Genomic DNA, 22,179 nt, shown 5'->3' on the forward strand with positions numbered 1-22,179 from the left:
ACCAACTATAGCTGATTTTGTTGTGGAGTGTACTTTACAGTTCACCTTGATTTCTTATATGCACGCATACATGCATGTGCATTTGCATGTGGATATATAATATGTAAACAATTAGCATGCTTCTCCCTTGAGGCCTCTCGATCGATCTGCTGGAAAGAAATTAAAGCTGTTCTGCTCAAGAAGAGGCGACTAGCTTAGGTAGCTAAGCGATGATGATCGATGTCACTTTAGCACGTTACGCCGATGGTTCCGTTGGCTCGTCTGCTGTCGACCTCCTTGTCAACTCTCAGGGACAACTAATCTATCCGTCCCATATTAAGTGCCGAAATATTACATGTATTTATTCGTATTTTTTATATAGATATGTTCATATCTAGACAAATTTGAGTCACTTAATACAGGATGGAGGGAGTATATCATTTTCCTCGTTTTATATTCAGATAACAGAGCAGTGTACTGCACCATCGATCCTTGGATCGTGACAACTCAGCTAATTAGACTTGACGGTAGATGTATTATACGCACATATATAGATGAATTTACTCGACAGTACCTATATATATAAAAAGGAACTCCGTATATATATAGTTTCAGTTGCAGTCTCCTTTCTTTTATTTTAGAAACACAGTACAAACGAAGACGCTCACAAACACGCCTGAACACTCACCCCTAAGAACGCACACATGCACACCCTATTCCTATGAGCACCTCCGAGAGATTGAGTCCACAGGCGCCTCGCTGTTGACGGGTACGTCACCTACCACTGAAAGCAAAGCGCCGGTTAAATCCTGGATTAAATCCAGAAAATGTGAGCACCCATGTCAAGTTTAGAACTTGAACCTATGTGGGTTGGTTCCACCACAAGAAACCACGCCACCTAAGCTAGTCTCCTCTTTTTGAGGGGTTTGTACGCAAGATATGGATCATATCGATCGAATTAAGTATGGATGAAGCTTGGACCTTAATCAGTTTTAACAATCGAATACATTATTTCCTGTCGGTATAGATATGATCTACAGATCTGTGTTTATCCTGTATATTCAAATCCGAAAGCGTAGACTGATGACTGATCGTTGCATGTGTGCATGACAAATGCCCAGATCGATATGTATATCTCATTGGAATGTGCTACACTAGCTGGCTAATTGTACATATATAGACAGCCGCCCATTACTAAAGCCGGCCTCCTGCTTCACGTGTGCAAATTCTTTAAGCAATTAACTAGGCCTGTGAAGAAACGGTTCTTAGCGTGTTACCACGCGATGCAAATGATTTACTACGTCCTGATCGACGTGCAATGAGAAAACTATAGTACTAGCTCCAGTACTAATGCGTGTTAGGAGTATTCCCCTTCATTCTCACATGCGCATCATGCATGTTGCGCGCCCTACATCTGCATGCATGTGAGAATATCTCCTCCACTATACGCGGTTTGTCCCCCCTGCATGCATATATGCTTCGTTTATCACGTGGCGGTGGCGATTAAGCACTAAAGTGAAAAAAGCTAGCTATGACACTTTTGAATCTTGTCCGGGTCCTAATTAGAACAGTGTAGATTTCAATAGGAGCCAAGCTAGGGGGATCAGAAAGTGGCAAATGCCGCGTTGTCTCTTTTTTTAATTAGGACCAGGGATGGCCTGTTAATTTCAAGTGTCAAGGAAAAACTGCGCTTTTTGCTCAGATTTCAAACATGGATATCCCTGGTTGATGTTGAATGTTCGCAAAAATCGTCAGAGCTAGTAGGTGGAGGAAATAAGGGGAATTTTTCAAGGCTTTTTATACCTCGTGACTCGTGAGTCGTGACTTAGGGGCAGGCGATGGTATTTTGAAGTTGAAATTTTAGAAGACCAAGAGCACATCTATATGCTGAGCTTTAGCGGTCTGGGTGTGGCATGCCATTAATTAAGAATACACAACTTAAAGGGTAAAAAGGAAAAGACAAAAAAAAAGGTATTAGTGGCGGTGGTAACTGACTAACTGGACGGGCCACATTCCTCAAAAAAAAGCTAGACGGGCCACATGCTCTCTTGTACGTCAAAATGTCTTGACGCACTCCTTCTGTTTGGGCCAGGGCTGGGCTTCATCGCCATTGATAATGCAGGTGTTGGGCCGCTTTCTTTTGTTTCTCAACGAGATCATCCACAGAGAAAAAACCAACAAAACAAACATCATGTCCTCAAAAAAAAAAAAAATCAAAGTTTCACACGCTTGTCGCCCAAAGCAGACAAGAGTGCACCCAAAACCTAATTAAAATGAAGTCTCACGACCTTTTTACACGTCCTACAGCTGACCCATTTCTAATGGCCTTTCGCATACATCCTCCCTTCCTTCTCATCACGGCGCTTGAAGCGTGCAAAAGGGCTTGCTATTTCTCATACAACCATCCGATTTAAACATAAGATTCGTATAACTAATATATAAAAGAGATCATATTGTTTAGGCGCGTGCATGTCAACTGTTTTATTCCACGAACATATAATGAAGGAGAAGCAAAGACACAAGCATCACTGCGTACGTACAGCATTGAGCTGCATGCAGAAATTGGAAACACAAACCACGATTAATTACTAGCATGCAGCTGTGGCACGGCTACTGCAATTAAAGCTGACGATTATTTCACATACGCACGTGGAAAACACAAAACACATTTTTACTCTCATCGACGACAACATCTCCATCGTTGACGACAACACCGAACTTGGTGGGCGCCGATTCATTATTAATAGAATTGACGCTGTTCACGATCTCAAAAACCCGAGAGGAATAAGCGGAACAAGCCTCCGCACTCATAATCTTTACCAATAAATTGTTCATAATTAGACACAATAATTTTATTGGACTCAAATACTAACTTAAATCCGTCCTTTCAAAGTAGGGATCCACTAACAAGATTCTTCTGAATGGAGGACACATGCCGCACGTTTCTCAGCTGCACGATCTTTCCCGAAGTAAACTTCAGATCCACCGTGCCAACACTGTGAACAGAAGCATGGGCGCCGTTCCCCATCGTCACTGAGGAGCTGATGGCCTGATATGAAGAAAACAAGAAAATATCAGCACACCCATGAATAATTGCACCTGTATCGACCCACCAATCGGTGGACTGACATACAGAAAATACAGTAAATAAATTACCATACCTGTCTGCATCTTCATTGTTGTCAATGGTCAAATTAGCAAACTTTTGCCGAATCTGTCATCCTTTGTGCTCCTTGCAGTTACTCGCCCAATGGCCCAATCCTCCGCACACAAAGCAAAAATCCTTGTCCTTGTTGCCTCCTTTCTTCTTCTTCTTCTTGAAAGTGGTAGTGTTCTTTGGACCAGCATTGTTGAATGCTTTTCCCTTTCCCTTGTTGTTACTATTGTTGTGGTTGTTCCTTTGAACCATGTTGACGGTGGACGTACCCTCTTGTGTGTTGCCTTTAGGGCCAGCATCTTTTGCTCTCGCCTTCTCCTCAACATCAAGAGTTCCAATCAGGTTCTCCACAGAGATTTCTTGTCTCTTGTGTTTTAGTGAAGTAGCAAAGTTCCTCCACGAGAGAGGAAGCTTGGCGATGATGCCCCCGACGACAAACTTGTCGGGTAGTGGACACTTGAATTGCCCAAATTCCTTAGTCATAGTCAGTAACTCATGAGCTTGTTCCACTACAGATCGGTTTGCAACCATCTTATAGTCAAAGAACTGCTCCATGACGTACAGTTCACTGCCAGCGTCAGATGCGCCAAACTTATCATCGAGCGCATCCCACAACTCTTTGGCATCCTGATAGTGCAGATAAGCATCAACGAGCTTATCTCGCAGCACACTACAGATCGCACCGACGACTACAACACAAGCCTCAACATACAACTGCTGAGAAGCAATTGTTTGAGTCTTCCCGTGTTGTACCGCCTACCATGCGCCCATAGCCACGAGCCACATATGACATTTATACTGCCACCTCTTAAAGTGCAGTCCAATAAACACAGGAGGTTTCAATGCAACAGCAAATTGAGACATCGAAAATTGACTACACGAATAAGGTTTTTGGATTGCTGAGTAATTAGGTAATTCGATGAATATTTAATCCAGAAAAACAATGTGTAAAACATGTAGCATATTATATCATGCAAACTAGATAAATTAAATAGCGACGCACGGCAATAAAACTCATTTAATTTCACGGCATGAATAATAGAACTACTAATCAAAATCAACAAGAAAAAGCAGATTACGTACGGTGCTGTACTCTTTTCTTGTGTTTGTTTGTTGAGGTCGGTGACGAGTCCAGTGGCATCGATGTTCACGCCGGTAGCAGCAGCAGCTTTGACTACCTCCTGAGCAGCAGCCAGCGCCTGCGCTTGCACCTGTGCAGCAGCAGTTGCCTGGGCTTGGAGTTGTGCAGCCTGCTGCTGTGCTTGGAGTTGTGCAGCCTGCTGCTGCTGAGTTAGAGCGGCAGCCTGAGCCGCGGGATCTCCGAGGTCGTCGGCCATTGGTAATGAAGATGCCGACGAAACAGGGACGTGAAGAAGCGAGCAGTCACGTGAGAACGCTCCCCAAAAACCTTATCGACCGTCTCCCGGGCAGGATCTCGAAGGTCGGGGTTCCGGAGGCCTGCTCTCCCGGCGATCTGTGCACGCAGTCGACGGGATGGAGTAGCAGTTGGTGGCGAACAACGAGATTGGATCGTGGGCGTGACGGCTAGGGTTGTGGTGTGTTCCGTTCGGAGGCCGCGGTCATCTTATTATATAGGCACGTATGCGGACTTCGGTTCGGTTTTGAAACCAAAACCGACTACGCAATTATTGGGATGTGTTACGCGTCCGCAACGGATTCCGACTGCCAAAAAGATAAGCACGACCCGGCACGGCACTGCTCAAACTCGACTCGATCTCGAAACGCGCCGCGCGTCGTGGCTTGGCGGGGCGAGGCAAGCGGAGGAGGAGAAGGAGCGCGCGTGGGGATTTCCCTTGCTCACTTGCTCAAGAGGTGAAAACCAACATACCTTATATATTGGTCCAACTCTCCTAAACTAGCAAGGTGGGACTATTCCCACTTCCTCATCCCACTACATGAATGGGCTTTTGAGGTTTTCCAGAAATTAATTTCAGATTGGACCTTGGGCCTAACCTAAAATTCCAACACTCCCCATGGCCGCCCTTACACGCCGTCGTGTCGGGCTGCGCGCACATGTCCTCCGCCATGAACCTCCCGACCCCGCAGCACGCCGTCCTCGCCTCCCTGATCCCCGCCACCAGCGGGCTCGCCGTCATCTCGCTCAGGATTTCATAATTCCCCGCGATGGAGTAATTCAGCTCCGGCATGGGACCTTTGGGGGAGACGGCCGCACCGGAGAGCTCGATGCGGAGGAGGTCGTTGAACCACCTGGCCATGGCGTTGGCGGCATCATTGCAGTCGCCGGTGGGCGTGAGGGCTCGGGACCCCGGTGTGCACCCGATCGGCGGCACATCGAGGATCCCCACCATGTGTGCTCCGGCGGCGTAGAGCGTGTAGATGTGGGAGAGGTAGGTGGAGACCATGGTGGAGATGTAGGCTGAGGCGTCGGTGATCGAGGAGTCCGGGTTGGTGAGGAAGGCCGAGAAGTCGTTGCCGCCGGCGCTGAGGAGGAAAAGGCTAGGGACCGTGACAGGTGCCGCTTGTTGCCCCTCGAGCAATACATCTTGTTTGCGAGTTCCACGAAGTCTTGGACTTGTGTCTGCAGCGTGAGCACCCCGTTCCCCTGCGAGGCATATATACGTGTCATTTATTTCCGGTCAGCCTACCTAAACATCTTACATTTTAAACCAATGATAGCACTCCCTACTTCTTTGTCTACTCTCGCCTATACAAGTTTTAAAATTATACCCCCTATATTTTTTTTCTTTAGAATGTTTGAATTGTCACACATAAAGCTGCCCAATATAATACTCCTTCTCAATTTAAGTGTGGTTTTAGGTTTTATATTTTTTCAGATTAAATGTCGTGTTAGGGGGTAATTAGTTCCGGCATGCACGTGCTTTGCTTCGATTCGTTCGCTCCCCAGTCGAAATGCACGGGCTGCCGCATGCACTAGGGCTCACCCATTGGACACAGCAGCGCATGCAAGCAGTGCACGCGACTTTCGGCCTTCCGAGCGCGTAATTAAATGCGTTTGCGACTACTAGGGATGTACTGCACTGTTTTCGTTGATATCTGTGTTTTTTCGTTTTTTCTAAAACGACGAATAAACTGAGGAGGAGTATTTTTGCTATTTCCCGTATATGACACCGAGAAATAATTTTTTTATCAAAAAAATAATACTAGCTAGAGAAATACTACTAAACAACCATTTCTAATGCTTACCGTAGTGTCGAGGATGCCGGATCCACCGGAAGCGAAGTTGGCACCGATCCGGCACATCACGTCCTGAAGGTCACGCTCGTTCTCCGGCTGAAAGGATTTGTAAGGCGGCGGGCTCATCTTGAACCCCAGACGTCGTGCTGCACGATCCATGCACACACATTAATTACACATATGTACGTAGTTTATGAATTATCCATATATATGCTCGAAAGTTTATTGATTAATTAATTAATTACAAGTTTATGAATTACGTGCATGGCTGCCATGCATGTATATGGACGTACCGACGGTGTCGGCGAGGTTGTAGCCGTTGGTGAATCGGCCGCTGGGGCGGCGGTCGTTGCAGCCGGGGAAGTCCATTCCGTAAGGAGAAGTCGCCCTGGGCGCCGTCGGCGATTCCAGGTGGTCGTTTGTTGCCCACGTCCACCAGCGAGTCCCCGAACACGTACACCGCCTTCACCGCCGCCGTCTTCTTCTTCGGCGCCGCCCGCCGCCCCCTAATTAACTCGCCGCCGGCGCCGGAGCAGACGTCCACGACGAGAACAAGAGCCACGGCCACAGCACAGATTATAACAGCACTACTTAATCTCTTCGCCATGGCCGCTAATAACAGAGAGCTTGCTAGTAAAAGGAGAGAGTTGGTCTGGCTAGCTTGTGTTGTGTGTTGTTGATGATCGAACAGAGTGGTATTTATAGAGATGGATAGGATGGATTCGTGTGTCGTGAAACACGCACGCGTGGTTAATCATGCATATTAGTCACGATATTCGCTTTCAAGTTAATGTGTGCTCAAGATTTGTCAGAGGGACGGATGGACGTTCCTTTCATGCATGGACGCATGGTGCATGTAGACGGATGCGAGGAACACATGGGTGTCTGATGTGGCAAGAGATCACTGCCCTCATACAGCCATTTGTTAGTGTAGGCGAATCATATATATGCATATATGGTACGTATGGATTATATTCATGTGACTAGAAGCTAGCTAGAGAGAGATAGAGGGACATATATATATATGGCCGGTACATTACATATATGGACCATATGCACACTCGTTACCGTTATCTTTACTGTACGTGCATGTCTTAATTTTCGGTTGGTGGCCGTGTCCGTGGTACATTTTAAATTTCCGAGGTAAGTACGTCACCGGCTGACTCAGTGCTAGCTCCCCACATCACCTTGGTTCTGATCTCTCTCTCACTCTCGCCCGTGCACTGCACACGCTTCACCAGTTTTTACACGTATCGATCTCTCCAACTGAACAAGAGTAAAATACACCCGCGGTCCTAATATTATTTACAAGGTGCCAAGTTAGTTCTAAAATTACTAAAACTGTAAGTCCTATTTTTTGGGTAAGTGGATCACGACAGGTCCTAACTTCATTCTCCGTGACACCTACGACCAACCTCGTGGCCCCCCACGGTCTCTAAGCTACGTTGCATTGACCGCCATTCTCCGCCAAAGCTAGAGCCACAAGCCAGTCCTGCACTAGTGCCCTATATCGTCGGAAACGTGAACGACATTTGCGCCCTTGCGTGCGGTCCTGAGCACACGCCGTGCCGTCGCTGTACACCGCCTCGGCCAACAGCCTCCCCGAGCCGTGACTCCTTGCTCAATAGCTTCGCCTCGTCGCTGTACACCTTTGACCATCCTCGTGTTGTGTAGCGTTCCACCGCCTAGCACCGTCCTCCATTGCTACACGAGCTCCCCCCTCCGGTTTGCCGCCAAGCACCCACAACAACTCAGTTGGTGCCCCTAAGTTGGTGCCCCTAAAAGCCCGCAAGCCACCCCAATTCTCTACTCTCCCTTGCCGCAACTACAATGACTCGCCGGCAAGAACCGCGGCGATGGGTGAGACAACACACTATTTCATAGCGCTAATTATGCCAACAAGCCCCTTAGCTAACGTGTATTCGGTCACGTAGGACGGTCAAACACTCCTAAACGAGCTTAAGACCTCTCCTAACCCACTTAACAAAAAATTAGGATCTAAATATGCAGTTAATAATTTTAGGACTAACTTTGCACCTCGTCAATAATATTAGGACCGCAGATGCATTTTTCCTCATGTCAGTTCTTTGGCTGACGTGTACTCGGTCAATGCGCCACGTAGGCCGGTCAAACTCTCCTGGATGAGCATAGGACCTGTCGTGACACACTTAGCAAAAAATTGGGACCTAAATATGCAGTTTAGTAATTATAGGACTAACTTGACACATCGTCAATAATATTAGAACCGCGGGTGTATTTTACTCCCTAAACAACCATCAATCGAAGTAAAAATCTCCCCAAAAAGGCGAGGATCGAAGCATCGATCAAAGCCGATTCGAACGACAGTATAGTGCGGTTCTAAATTATTAAAGTGGAGGATCGGAGACTAGCTGATGCATGGGATGGATATATGTAAAGAGTTTCGTGCACCGAACCAGTTGACCAAAAAGCCCAAGTTGATGGAAAAAGTAGGACAATTGACTTATAGTTCAACATGATGATCCATTGCGGTGTTTTCGAACAGACTGCCGATTTCAAGTCACGTGCCGACAAACTCTCTTGTGCCGTACCTTTGACGGATGTAGAATTAAACCACATGGGTGCCAAACTCAATGTTCATAGTTTAAATCTCGTGCACGATGCATTTGTAATCTCATGTAAATCTCACATCTAGGTCGTCAATTTAGTGGCACTAAGTACAAGTTAGTTAATCAAAGAACAAAAATGACAGAATTTTTTTTAAGAACAAAAATGACAGAAGTTGGTATTACAAATGCATCGTGCACGAGATGATGGGCTGTTGTAAGAGCAGGCTTCCTTACATAAGTGGGCTAGGGTTTCACATAGGTACCACTTCACGATTTTGTTGCAAAAACCACCGGATTAGGGTAACCCCTCCTTCGCTAGCGCGTAAACCGTTTTATGACAGGCTGGGCCCACTGTTAGGCCAGCGTGTCGTTCACCGCGGCAGTCCAGCGTGGCTACTGGCCGAACCCGACCACATTACTTGGTCCAGCCGGACCCGGTCGGCATCTCCTCCTCTCTTCTTCAACCTCGCGATTCCTCTCTCGTCTGTGGCCGGAACCCTAGATCTGCGCAATGGCGAGCCACAGCCACATCCCGAGTAGCCATGGCTTCCACGAGCTGTTTCGCCGTGGGGAGCCGGAGCTCCGTCCGGAGTCGGGACACATTGTTGTTGCCCGCACTCCTGCCATGGAAGCCTACGAAGCTAGGCTACGAGGCCGAGCTCTGCTGGCCACCATCCACCGTGGCGCAGGGCTGCTGACGACAGCGTCCGTGAAGCTGAGCAAGATAGTGAAGGCCGTCCATGAAGGCACCGGAATCGTGGGTGGGATCTGTGGCAAGGTTAGTCATCCTGCAGGCCATTTCTTGCTTCGATTCGATACAGAGGAAGATTGCACCGCTGTTTTGAACAAATCTAGGATTTTGCGCTGCCGCGGATGCACTGTGCACTTCCGCCGGTGGTGCCGGGCTTATGGTGGCGAGGAATCTGAGCTTAGTTCTAGCACTGTGCTTAGTTTTGATGGGCTGCCGGAGGATGCAGCGGAGAGAACTTTTATGAGTCGTCTGGTTAACAGTATTGGAGGCGAGTTCGTCGATATGATGACGCCTCTGGACTTTTGAACTGTGAAGGTGAACGCATGGATTCGTAGTCCGTCAGCAATTCCAAAGAAGCTGGAGGTTGAAATTCCTGAGCCGATGCATCCGCCATTAGACGAAGGTGCAGATGATGAGGAGAGCCTGAGCTCAATGGCCCTTTTCTGTTTACCTTGGAATCAGCCCATTAGCCGTCGCACAGTGGTATTCGATGTGATTGTTCATGTGCATGAGGTTCTAGACTGGTTTCCTTTACAAACGGATGGTCCTCCACTGCAGCCTGCTACTCACTCCTCTTCAGATGATGAAGATGATTTTACCGACTACGGTGGTGCTCCTGGATCTCCAAATTTTACTCGTCTGCATGAGTTTCCATGCTTTGTTGGTGTCGTTGATGGTTCCATTCCAGCTTCACAAGGGAAGAATCCATGTTGAATCATGATATGTGAAATAAGTTAAGTTGGGAGAGTACTCTAAGTTGGGATGTAATCCCCTAAAATGTAGTAGTGTTGTCAAACTATGTATGTTTGTGATCCTAAGCAGTATTTTCAGAACCTGGTTTGTAATATGAATTTGGCTTGTAGCATGACTTTGGTTTGTAATATGACTTTGGCTTGTAGCTGGAATGTCAACGAGTAATATGGCTATGGTTTGTAATTTGAAATGAACAATCGTGTGATGAATGTGCCGTGAACAATGCCGTGACGAATGTCAACAGGCAGCATGAGTTGTTGGGTATATATTGTTGTTGCCAACAACAGCAAAAGCAATTGGGTATATTTGAGAGCAATATTGTTCCAGCACATTCATCACCGAATCCATCACAGCATTGCATATATATATCGTTTCCAGCACATTCATCACCTAATTTATCACAATATTGTGCATACTTGAAAGCAATATTGTTCCAGCAGCATTGTTCCAGCAGCATATATACTTGAAAGCATAGAATTTAGTTTACAGCACATTCACCACACATTGTTCATAGTTCCCATCACTGACATGACAACATTGTTCCCAGCACATCACAACAAAATGGTACTGATTAACATGAAACATTGTTCACTCTTGACCTAAACCTGTCCCTGGAGCACCACCTGAAGTTCCATCTTCATTGCCACTATAAACCCTCCCACTGGCAGTCAAGTAACTCCACATCCTCCCTCTACCTCGAATAGGTATCAGCTTTGAAACTAGATTCTGTGCAGCAGCATGCCTTGGGGCAGTGAATGGCCTAGCAGCAGGCCTTGGTGTAGGAGCAGCTGGTCTTGGTGTAGGAGCAGCAGCTCTTGGTGTAGGAGTAGCAGCATCATGTCTTGGTGTAGGAGGCCTACCAGCAGGTCTTGGTGTAGGTGTAGGAGCATCAGCTGCAGTTCTTGGTGTAGGAGTAGGATGCTTCCTTGGAGATCTCCTGGGAGTTGTAGGAGCTGAAGCTGATGGTCTAGATGTAGGTGTCCTTCTAGCAGAAGGGGGTGTTGGAGCTCTTGGTGTTGCAGCAGGAGCAGCTCTTGTAGAGGAACCTGCTTCATCTGGAATGGTCCTGTTAGCCTGTTCAGAAGAGGAAATGTATGTAATAATTGAAGTTTCAAGTATAGCAACATATATGATTTGTAATAATTGAAGTTTAGTAATTACCATGTGCTGGTTTCTCCCAATCTGTAGGTCAGGTTTCAAAGGCAAAGAACAGCTTGCAAATCTGTAACACTGAATTTTGCAATTGTTACAAGTGATGGAGCCATCCTAGAGCTGTCTTTCTTCCTGGGCACTTCAAACTGTCCTCTCCATCTCTTCTCCTTTGGCCTGCCAGGATGTTTTGTGAACACTGGTGGGTCTATGTCATCTGTTGGTGTCCTTGTCCACTGATCCTGACTAGGAACATGATATACTACTGGGCTGAATGCTTGCTTGTACATTTCTTTCTTGAAAAAGTCATGCACAAAGTCTTCTAGATGTTGTTTGGACTTGTATATAGCTGAAATAACATGGTTGCATGGCATTCCAGTGATATCCCACTTCCTACATCGACAACTTCTTTCATCCAAGTTGACTACATGGCTTCTCTGACCACTGCTGACCTGCCATATCCCTGGACCAGCACATATTGGTTTGCAGTTGTTGGACCATTTCTTTTCTATCTCTAATCTCTCTACATAAGTGGGTGTGATTTCCCACCTACATCCTGCTACACCTTCTCTTTTCATGTTAAATCTAATCATAATCTTTGTCCTTATTCCCTCAATCATGGTGACAATTGGCTTCTTCCTAACATCTAAGATAAATTTGTTAAACACTTCACTAAGGTTATTGACTACCAAGTCAGTCTTGCAATTAGTGTCAAAGGCATGTCTGGCCCAAGTGGCGAGAGGAATTTTGGACAGCCAAGCAACAACATCTTCACATTCATTATGCATATCAGCCATTGCATTATCAAAAGCATTCTTGCTGTAAGAGTAACTAGTAGCATCCATGAGTTTTTTCAGATCATCACCTCTAAACCCAGCAGTTTGGAAGTTTGCATAAATGTGTCTAAGGAAAAACCTCCGAGGACAGTTGGGAAATACCCTATTTATTGTAGTTAGAAGGCCCTAGGTACAAATTAAACAATAATGAGCTGGTAATGTAATGTAACTACAGCATTAATGTAATGCAAGTTTGAATGTAATGCCCTATTGATTACATTATATTTAATGTAACTACAGCAGTAATGTAATGCAAGTTTGAATGAACATACCTTTTGCCTATCTGACATTATTGTGTAATAAGCAAATTGGCCAGATTCACCACCTAATGCATACTTGAGAATCTGCAGGAACCAGCACCAACTAGTTGTATCTTCTTTGCCAACAACAGCAAAAGCAACTGGGTATATATTGTTGTTGCCATCTCTGCCAGTGGCTGCCAATATTTGTGCTCCTGTGCATAGCTTAATGAAGCATTCATCAACTCCAATGAAAGGTCTACAGCCTTTTAAGAATCCTTCTTTTGCAGCATTAATACAGAAGAACAAGCCATGAAACCTTGGGTTGGCAGCAGGATTTAGACGTACAGTTGAGACAATGCATCTTGACCCTGGATTTGTATGTAGAATTGTTTGCATGTAGTCCCTAATCCTAGGATACTGTTTAATGTGATCACCTAAGATCACAGCAATAGCTTTGTTTTTGGCCCTATATGCTGCAATCTTGTTCACCTCAATGCCATAATCCCTCTTTGCATTGTCCATCAAACCAGTGACATCACAAGAAGTATTTGCTCTAATATCTGACTCATAGACTTTGCTCAACCACTTTGCATTAATTCTTGTGTTGTCTCTGGTGGTGCCACAAGTGTGTGTCAAATGCATCTTTCTCAAGCAGAAAGGCTCATTTCCCACCTTTGAACCTACCATGTAGAATGGACAGTAGCTTTGATGCACTTCACTATAATCTTGTCCTTGTTGTTTCTATGATCCTTGAAATCTCTGCTTTGAGATATATGCAGCTGGATTAGGGCTTCTCTAAATTGATACACATCCACAAAACACATCCTCAAACAGAATTGATCTTGTGGGTTCTTTCTCTTTACATTGTACCAAACTCTAGTGGCTGCCTTCTTAACCCTGCTCTTTCTTCCCTCTGGCATAACATAACTGAACTCCTCTGCACCATCTTCATCTTTCACATGTAAAGGCTCCTCACCATTGTCTTCTTCTCCAGATGGGATGAAATCTGGCTCAATGATGACTTCAGGTTCAGAGTGTGCCCTCCTTGTAGGTCCTTCCCTCCTGGCCTTCTTGCGTTCTTCTGGATCAGGCTCAAATATATCCTCAACATCTGTGTCCCCTTCACATTGCAGCAGTGGGTCATTTCTCTCTCTATTCATTTCAGCTATTAACTCCTTCAATTCCAAGTCTTCTTGGCTCTGCTGTACTTCATCATGCTCAGGATTGTATTCACTGTCACTTGACTCATCAGTTGCAGAAGCATTGTCATCAAATTCATGCTCAACCTCTTCTTCCACCTTCTCTTCAACTTCTTCTTCAATTTCTTCTCGAACTTCTTCTTCTTCTACATGAATGTCAGCATAGCAGAACTCATCTTGAGTCTGATCTTCACACTGTTGGTACTTGTCAGGTACCAACACATAGCTAACACTCTCATGTGTAGCATGTACTGTCTGCATTGGCTCTACATCTTCAGTCTCATCTTCAGTCTAGTACTGGTCAGGGACCAAAATATAATTAACACTCTCTTGTGTAGGTTGTACTGGCTGCATTGGCTCTTCATCAAACATACTCCAGTCAATCTGGTTAACTGTCACTGGCCCTTCATTTCTTGCTGCATTCTGTCCTGCTTCCTCTTCCAAGTCAATGTGTTGTTCTGCATTCTGCCCAGCTTCCTTTTCCAAGTCAATGTGCTGTTCTGCACTTACTGGTTCTGCATTCTTTCCTGCTTCCTCTTCCAAGTCAATGTGCATTGGCTGGGCATTATCTACTATGAGCTTCTTCTTAGCCTTTGGTGTCCTTCCATTCATGTTTTTTTCTGGCACGGATGAGTAAAAAGATATGGCTTTGCCAATTGGAGATTCACCATTCTTTCCCTTTAGAATTGTCAATGTGACCTTTTTTTCTCTTTATAAAGAGCCAGCATGTCCCGCACCTTACTATTGTTATCAATAAGCTTTAATCCTGCCAGTCCCTTACCTTCTTCTTTCTCATAATACATGAAGTCTTTTCTGTCATAATCACGGCTCTCCATAAGGCCTACTAGATTCATAAAAGTGACATCTGAAATGCCCAAATGTCTTCACAAATTCTGCCCGCAGCTAAAGTTCATACTAACGGTCCAAACTTCATCATCAATTCTACAAAAGTAAACCCACCACAATTTCAGCCTCTAAATCTAAATCCCTCAAATCGAACAAACCTAACCGCGAATTCATCCAAAAAACCTAAGTCGTCAAGGGATGTAATAGACTTACCCGGAGACGAAGAGGGTGTCCGTCCAATGCATTGCTTGTGTCATAGACATTGCCGACGAGTCCGCCTTGGCTGCGGCGCTGCCTTGCGCCATTGACGGGCACAGCTCACGGGAGAGCTTGGCTATGCCGCCGCCGCCGCCGTACTTTCGCACGGACCTGGGCAGATCTCGTTGCTGTCGGGGACGACCTGGTGCCCGCTGCCGTCCCACCCATCCGCCGCCGCCGCTGCCGTCTCCGTCATCAGCTACGGGGAAAGAAGACAGGGAGAGAGATGGCGAGTCGGTCGGGTTAGGGTTAGGGCAAAGTGAACGACCCATATCAGCTCGATCGGGTTCGGGCAGTAGCCACGCTGGACTGCCGCGGTGGACGACACGCTGGCCTGACAGTGGGCCCAGCCTGTCATAAAACGGTTTACGCACTAGCGAAGGAGGGGTTATCCTAATCCGGTGATTTTTCACAACAAAATCGTGAAGTGGCACCTACGTGAAACCCTATTCCCTAATGTGGTGGTTTTTTAAAATTTACTCCCTTATCAGGCGTAGAAGGAATCTCAAATTTCAACGCCGAGCCCAGTTCGTTTCTTGCACGGCAATCCGTATACGGGAATCCAAAATCGGACAATAAGCCCAGTAGCCCAGTCCGTCTCCACATTTTCTTTTTCTCAAATCAAAACCAAACACCCTTGGTCCGGTGATCCGGTCGGGGTCAAGCCGAGTCCATTTCCCACTTTCCGCCGCGACAAGGCTCCGCTCCCTCCGCCCGCCATGGCCGACGCGATCGCCGAAGCCGCCGCCCGCCGCGCCGCCGTCGTCGCCAAGTACCGGAGGGTTCTCCTCTCGTGCCGGGAGCTCGAGTCCCGCGTGCGCACAGGTAACCTCCCTTCCCTCTCCTCCTCCGCCGCCGCCGCATTGCGCGACGCCTCGCGCGTAGACCTAGCCCCGCCCGCCGTCGGTCGATACCGGCGAGAGGAGCGTCCCTTGCGCTCTAAATCCACGGGATGTACTCCGATTGTGGATGGATTTCCTTGGCTGGGCTTGCTTCCGCCGGGATTGTTTGGCTTTGCGTTTGGGGTTTTAGAGCCCACTAAACCCTCGCCTTCTTGCCGCTGATCGCTTGTTAACCCACACACCCGACCGCTTTTTTCGCCAACGAAATAAAAATCGCTTCCTAGTTGACGGATTTCGAATTTGGGCACGATTCGCTACTGGAAAGTTCTAGCCTTTTATTTCAATCTAAGGTAGTACAGTGGATTGTTCGGTGATTCGAATTGGAGTGCTTCACGTTGTTCAATGCTATGCTGCTGCTAGTGGCTTTTATTTTAGCTCCTGGCACAAGGAGGGCGCTTCGGCCTTTCATGTTCCACTGCTCTTCTCTGGAGCATTTTACTCTTGCGCGAGTTGCTTGCTGGAAGATCCAATTCGTTCCATATGCAGCACGCCTCTGTCAGGCTCAGTTGTGTTTATTACAGTCCTGTTGCATTGCAGGGGGAGACAAGCTGAAGAGCAGTAAGAAGGAACTTGAGAAAACTAAAGAGCACGTCCAGGCGTTACAAAGCCCCGGGCAGACGGTCGGAGAGGTGCTGCGCGCGATTGACAATGACCGCTGTGAGTGTTATATCCTTTTTCTCTGTACACTGTCCAACCAGGCCCTTTCCTCCTCCTTGCTGACAAGTCACACTGTTCCTTCACTTGCAGTTATTATAAGGAGTAGCGCCGGCCCTCGGTACGTTACCAACTGCCGCACTAAGTTGAACAGGGAAAAATTGACACCGGGCACGCGTGTGTGTCTTGACAATGTGACACTTACAATCATGCGCATACTTCCGCGCGAGGTATTGCCGTGTTCCAGAACATTCAGTATATTTGTTAGCTGTCCAAGTGTCCATTATGTAGTCTGCCCTTTCCCTTTTTGTCGATTAGTCATGAGCCAAAATCAAATGGTGTTGTCCATTGCATCGATGACATGGTTTATATGTTTCGGAAAAAAAGGACATGATTAATATCTTTCTTGTTCCTTCTAGGTGGACTCTTCAGTGTACAACATGATTCATGAGGATCCAGGGAATGTCAGCTACTCTGCTGTTGGAGGGCTATCTGAACAGATCAGGGAACTTAGGGAGACCATCGAGCTTCCACTCATGAACCCTGAATTGTTCCTCCGAGCTGGGATTAAGCCACCCAAGGTAAATTCATCAATGCACACACTTGCATTTCTTTGTTCCAATGTGTGCAAGCTATTAAAATAGAGTCAACAATATGAACAACCACTGGGCTCATTTCAGGGAGTGCTCCTTTACGGCCCACCTGGGACTGGGAAGACGCTGCTGGCGAGGGCTATTGCAAGTAACATGGACGTCAACTTCATGAAGGTGTGGCATATTGCACTTCCCAACAGCCCCTCCCTTCCCTTTATTTATATAACTATCATCTTGCTAACCTGCATTGGGTGCAATAGGTTGTCTCAAGTGCTATCCTTGACAAGTACATTGGTGAAAGCGCTCGGATGATAAGGGAGATGTTTACCTATGCACGTGATCATCAGGTAATCATCTTCTAATCTATTCTGCTTCTCATCTAAGTATTTTTCTGTGTTAATAGCATACATGTTTCTTAAAAAAACTCCGGCGCATTAACAAAAGCTAGCTTTTATACTGATTTATTCTCTAGTTTTCTTGTATCAAATATATATAATAAACAGATACTATATCCCTCCATACCAAAATATAAGGCGTATTCTGTTTGCTTTGACCGAGGTTTTGACCATCAATTAGTCCATTAATACATTTTTTTGTGCCATGAAATAGGTATCATTGTATTCACATTCATAAGTACTTGCTCATGGAGTTATGGTTATGATTTATATCACATAATTAAAATTATTGATTGAGTAAATCTTGGTCAAAGGCTTAGTGAAAGGAAATGAAATACGTCCTATATCTTGGAACGGAGGTAGGATTAGTGCTAGATGAGATTACAGTGGAGCATATGTCCAAAATAAATTTTATCAGTGATATCCATATGGCAATAGAAATGTACTGTAATTAACAAAAGAATGCCTTGCATTTAGTAGAGTCATCTCTGCTTAGTTATTACTTATGACTTGAACTGTTTAATTTTGTTTCTCCAGCCCTGCATCATCTTCATGGATGAAATCGACGCAATTGGAGGAAGAAGATTCAGTGAGGGTACAAGTGCTGATCGTGAGATCCAGAGGACGCTCATGGAACTGCTACACCAGTTAGATGGCTTTCATGAACTTGGAAAGGCAAAGTTCTTTTGTTGGATTTTTATGACTTCGTTCCCAAAATGAGTTTTATTGATGTTGCATTTAGGGTTGCATATTTCTTTTGCTGCATTCATGTTTGAATGTTCTCATTGGTTATTGTTTCCTGGACGTTCGCTTAGTTATTTTACAATCTTGGAATGTTCATCTTTTTTTACCAGTTCTTGAAATGTTCATCTTTATGTCTGGTTAGTTATTTTCTTAGCTCAATTATGCTGAACTTCTGATCAAAGTAACTGCAGTTTGTACTCGCTGCTTGCATAAACTTTTTTCGCACTGACATGCATTTTTATTTTGTTGTGGGTGCTTCTGGATGCTGAATTTTTTGGTCCAACCATATTTTCGTTGTTACATTCAGGTGAAAGTAATAATGGCAACCAACCGGCCGGATGTTCTGGACCCTGCTCTCTTACGTCCCGGACGTCTGGGTTGCAAGATTGAAATTCCTCTTCCTAATGAACAGGCGAGGCTTGAAATCCTCAAGATACATGCAGCTGGGGTTGCCAAGCACGGCGAAATCAATTACGAAGCGGCTGCAAAGCTAGCAGAGGTGAGTTCGTCCTGCTTATGCAAAGCTCTCAATTGCACTGGAAGTTTCTCTTCTAAATTTTTTCATCATTTCAGGGATTTAACGCTGCCGATATGCGTAATGTCTGCACAGAAGCTGGCATGGCAGCAATCCGAGCAGAGCGTGACTACGTCATGAATGAAGACTTCATGCAGGTGCGGTATTTTGCCAGTGCTTTCAAGTTGACTATCATTAACACTGACATTCATCAGAGTGTCTCATTTTTTTTAGGCCGTGAGGAAACTTGCCGACGCAAAGAAGCTAGAGTCCCGCGCCGACTACAAAGTGGACTTTTAGAGAATGACAAGGCGAATTAACCAGCTGATCCTTTTTGATGCGAAGCTTTAGCTATGTCGATCCCTGCATTTGAACAAGGAAATCATGAGATGTATGATCCAGATGCTACCGTGATTCTCTTCTGCGAGACTGATCCGCGCCCTGGCCCTAAATGTTGGGGAGTCTCTCTTTGCAATTGTGCACCCTAGATGAAACTGATCAATCCTCACCAACCCTAGATGAAACTGATCAATCCTCACCAACCCTAGATGAAACTGAAATACTCTGCTCTGCTTTGCCGATGTCTTGATATAAAAAAAATGCCTGTCATGTTCTGTGTCTCCTGAGTTTTGTGTGCTGCATTTGCTTGCATGTGCTACTCATTGGTGTTTTACATCACCTGCATTTCCAGCATGACTTAATATTTCGGAACCAGCTTTTTTTTTTCTCTTTAGGTTTAATAAATAACAAATGTGTATCCATAGCTGTTGAGTGATCATTTGTATGATTGCATCCGCAAGTATGTGCACTTGCAGTTTTGTATCCTGGGAAGGGCCATAACTGGGCTTGCCATTTCAGGGATCAAATCTGCCAGGAGAGATACTAATTAGAATTTAGAAGTAATGATTGAACAAAGATGATATGATCCTTGAGAAGTCTAATTAAGTGCTCCTGTAACTGCAAACTGTCTCGAATGTAGCATTATCATGGAGATTTGTTCTCCAACTGCCTTCTGAAGTTTCTGGATATATTATACAGCATCGTGGCAGACACGTTGTACTTACTCGTGGATATACCGTCTTTCTTTTTAGGATTACTTCGATCTGTGTTCTCGTTTTGTTTTATGTACTGAAGATCTAGCTAGCTGTTTTAATTTGAACAAACTACAAATGCTCTTCCGAATAATGCATCCACAGTTCGTGATCCACTTGGCTGGCTACTTCCCTCTTCTCAGCATTCTGTACAAACATAATTAACGATTAACAGAGCTTATAGAAGATTAATCTGCAGCTACAAGGACACCAAAGAGCAGCAGATAAGATTATTTCTTACTTAGATAGCTAGCTAGCTATCAGTATATGTATATCACATATGATTCTGATATTTCATCACGGTGTGTGTCCATTGACAGTTAATTTTTGACACTAAGAAACTAGTGGTCACTAATGCATGCATGCATGCAGGCACTGTGGAATTTGGAGCTGTGTTCAGTACGTGACAAGCTACTACGGTGTAGGGATTAGTAAACAAAACCGGTAATTTAGCTTCTAGCCATTTGCATGCTGCGTACTGTACGTATTAAGTGTGTAGTACGGTCTACCTCTGGTTCTATTTATTTCCCTTTTCGTTTATGACATCTCCCCTCATTCTAATATTCACAAGAAAGGTTAACGTGCAGGGTGCTAGCCGTACGTGGTAGGTGCCCACCATGGGCTCACATATATCACATGCCACAAACACTGTTTTGTTTGCATGCGCGCGTGTATGTATGTGCGTACTTGATCTGAATCCACAATTTAGGCAGCCCTTCTGCGAACTGTTACCTGGAACCAAAAATTAGCAAAGTCTTCTTTCTTTGGATAAGAAAAATTAGCAAAGTCTTTGTTACGAATACCTAAGATAGACTAGTGGTTTTATGCGATTTGCGTGACGTGGAAACGTAACGATTTGTCAGATAAGAGTTAATCAGCAAATTATAAGCATGCATGCGCGCGTATACATGTGCGTACATTACGCCGGACAAAATGGCGCAGCTTTCGGAGACGATCGAGAGCAGGCCAGCTGCAAATGCGATCGAGCGACGGGCACTTCCACCACCCACACACCCCGCCCATCCATCGACCGTGACATGCATATTGTAGAATCCATGAGGGTGCGTTCTTTTCGTTTACATGATTCGTTTTACATCAAAGTTGCTCTCACCTAACTTTTTGAAGAACCCACATAGATTTAGCTAGATTTAATTTCAAAATAGTTTACTAAATTAGTTTGATAGCCTAATCAAATTTAGGTGGTGGCCTTTACAGGAAGCTGGGGGATGGCATCTTCTTGAAGAAGCCGGTTCAGGAAGTCGAAAAGAGCTTGCCCCTAGTGGATCCAGATATCTTCTGTACCTAATAATAATAAAAGCAGTAACGTTTCCGTCGTTGGGTTTCGTCCGTTAGGGCATCTTTTCGTTTCAGTCCTTCTTTTTTTCAGAAATCAACACGCAGTCCAATTTGAGGACGGAACTGGGCTTTTCTGCAAAACTCGGTTTTTTTTTTTGCAATTGTCCCCTACCTCCACCCCTCCTCCTCCAGCGACCGCTCCCCAGTACCTTACTCCCATGCCCGGCACCGCCGGCCCCCTCCTCCACCTCCCGAGCCCTCCCCCCCCACCCCCCCCCCCCCCCGCCCCCCTCCCGTGGCCGCCGGCCCCATCTCCTCCTCCGCTCACTTCGTGGACTCCGGCCGAAGCAGCGGCAAGCATCGGCAGCAAGCGTGGCCTGCAGGGCGGCAGAGCAGCGGCTGCAGGCGTCGGCGGGGTTGCTCTTCTCCGATTTCAAACCCAAAACGAATTCTTCTCTGAGGCGATGTTTGCACGAGCAATATGGGGTGCCGACATAAACTCCTTTGCCTGTTCTACAAAGCTCCGTCCGAGATGGCGTCTCCCCAGATCCGCCCGACTGCCGACTCGCCAGAACTTTGTCAGCACGCCTCGCCAAATCTGCGATCCGCTCGACTCCTGACCATCTTACACCTGGGCCATGGCAACGCACGAGCAATGTACTAGTCCAATATAAATTTTATACGATTAAATTTCGAAAAGATCGTACTTTCTTATAAAATTCAAAAAAACACACGGAATAACAATCATCTTTAATTTTTCTCACATATATAGCCATAACTATTCGGATGAGCATTCTCAAATAACCCGAATCACAGTCATCCGGGCTCTCTATTCGTAAAAAAAACGTTGCTAATTAATCGTACTAATCTAGCAGATTTGAGTTATCAACGCCAGAGTGATGGTTATGGGAGAAGATTAGCGACAGTTACGGTTGTGTGAAAGACTAGACGGAAAAAAGCGTGGTCTTGCGAAATGTATTTAATTTATATATATAATCGATTAAGTATTTATTATTATTTATAAATGATTTTATTAACATATCAATTCTATCGAA

At 45.5% G+C, this 22,179-nt stretch overlaps 1 protein-coding gene, 1 long non-coding RNA gene and 1 pseudogene across 2 annotated transcripts; 1 reads left to right on the forward strand and 2 right to left on the reverse strand.

The window, feature by feature from the left end:
- Window positions 1-2,659: 2,659 nt before the first annotated feature.
- LOC112269896 lies at window positions 2,660-4,282 on the reverse strand. The gene is made up of 2 exons (XR_002962135.1): window positions 3,141-4,282; window positions 2,660-3,028 (listed from the first exon to the last, which is right to left on the reverse strand). It is a non-coding gene; the product is annotated as an uncharacterized LOC112269896 (long non-coding RNA).
- Window positions 4,283-4,970: 688 nt separating this feature from the next.
- On the reverse strand, window positions 4,971-6,970 carry LOC100825160 (annotated as a pseudogene).
- An 8,665-nt stretch (window positions 6,971-15,635) lies between these two features.
- Window positions 15,636-19,334, forward strand: LOC100825466 (26S proteasome regulatory subunit 10B homolog A). Its single transcript, XM_014896510.2, has 10 exons — window positions 15,636-15,760; window positions 16,375-16,494; window positions 16,585-16,721; window positions 16,911-17,072; window positions 17,172-17,258; window positions 17,345-17,431; window positions 18,017-18,154; window positions 18,531-18,722; window positions 18,797-18,895; window positions 18,972-19,334. The coding sequence occupies exons 1-10, from the start codon at window positions 15,655-15,657 to the stop codon at window positions 19,035-19,037; spliced, it is 1,194 nt and encodes a 397-aa protein (XP_014751996.1). The 5' UTR covers window positions 15,636-15,654; the 3' UTR covers window positions 19,038-19,334.
- The last annotated feature ends 2,845 nt before the right edge of the window (window positions 19,335-22,179 follow it).

The sequence above is a fragment of the Brachypodium distachyon genome, chromosome 1, assembly GCF_000005505.3.
Source record: "Brachypodium distachyon strain Bd21 chromosome 1, Brachypodium_distachyon_v3.0, whole genome shotgun sequence".
Taxonomy (NCBI): Eukaryota; Viridiplantae; Streptophyta; class Magnoliopsida; order Poales; family Poaceae; genus Brachypodium; species Brachypodium distachyon.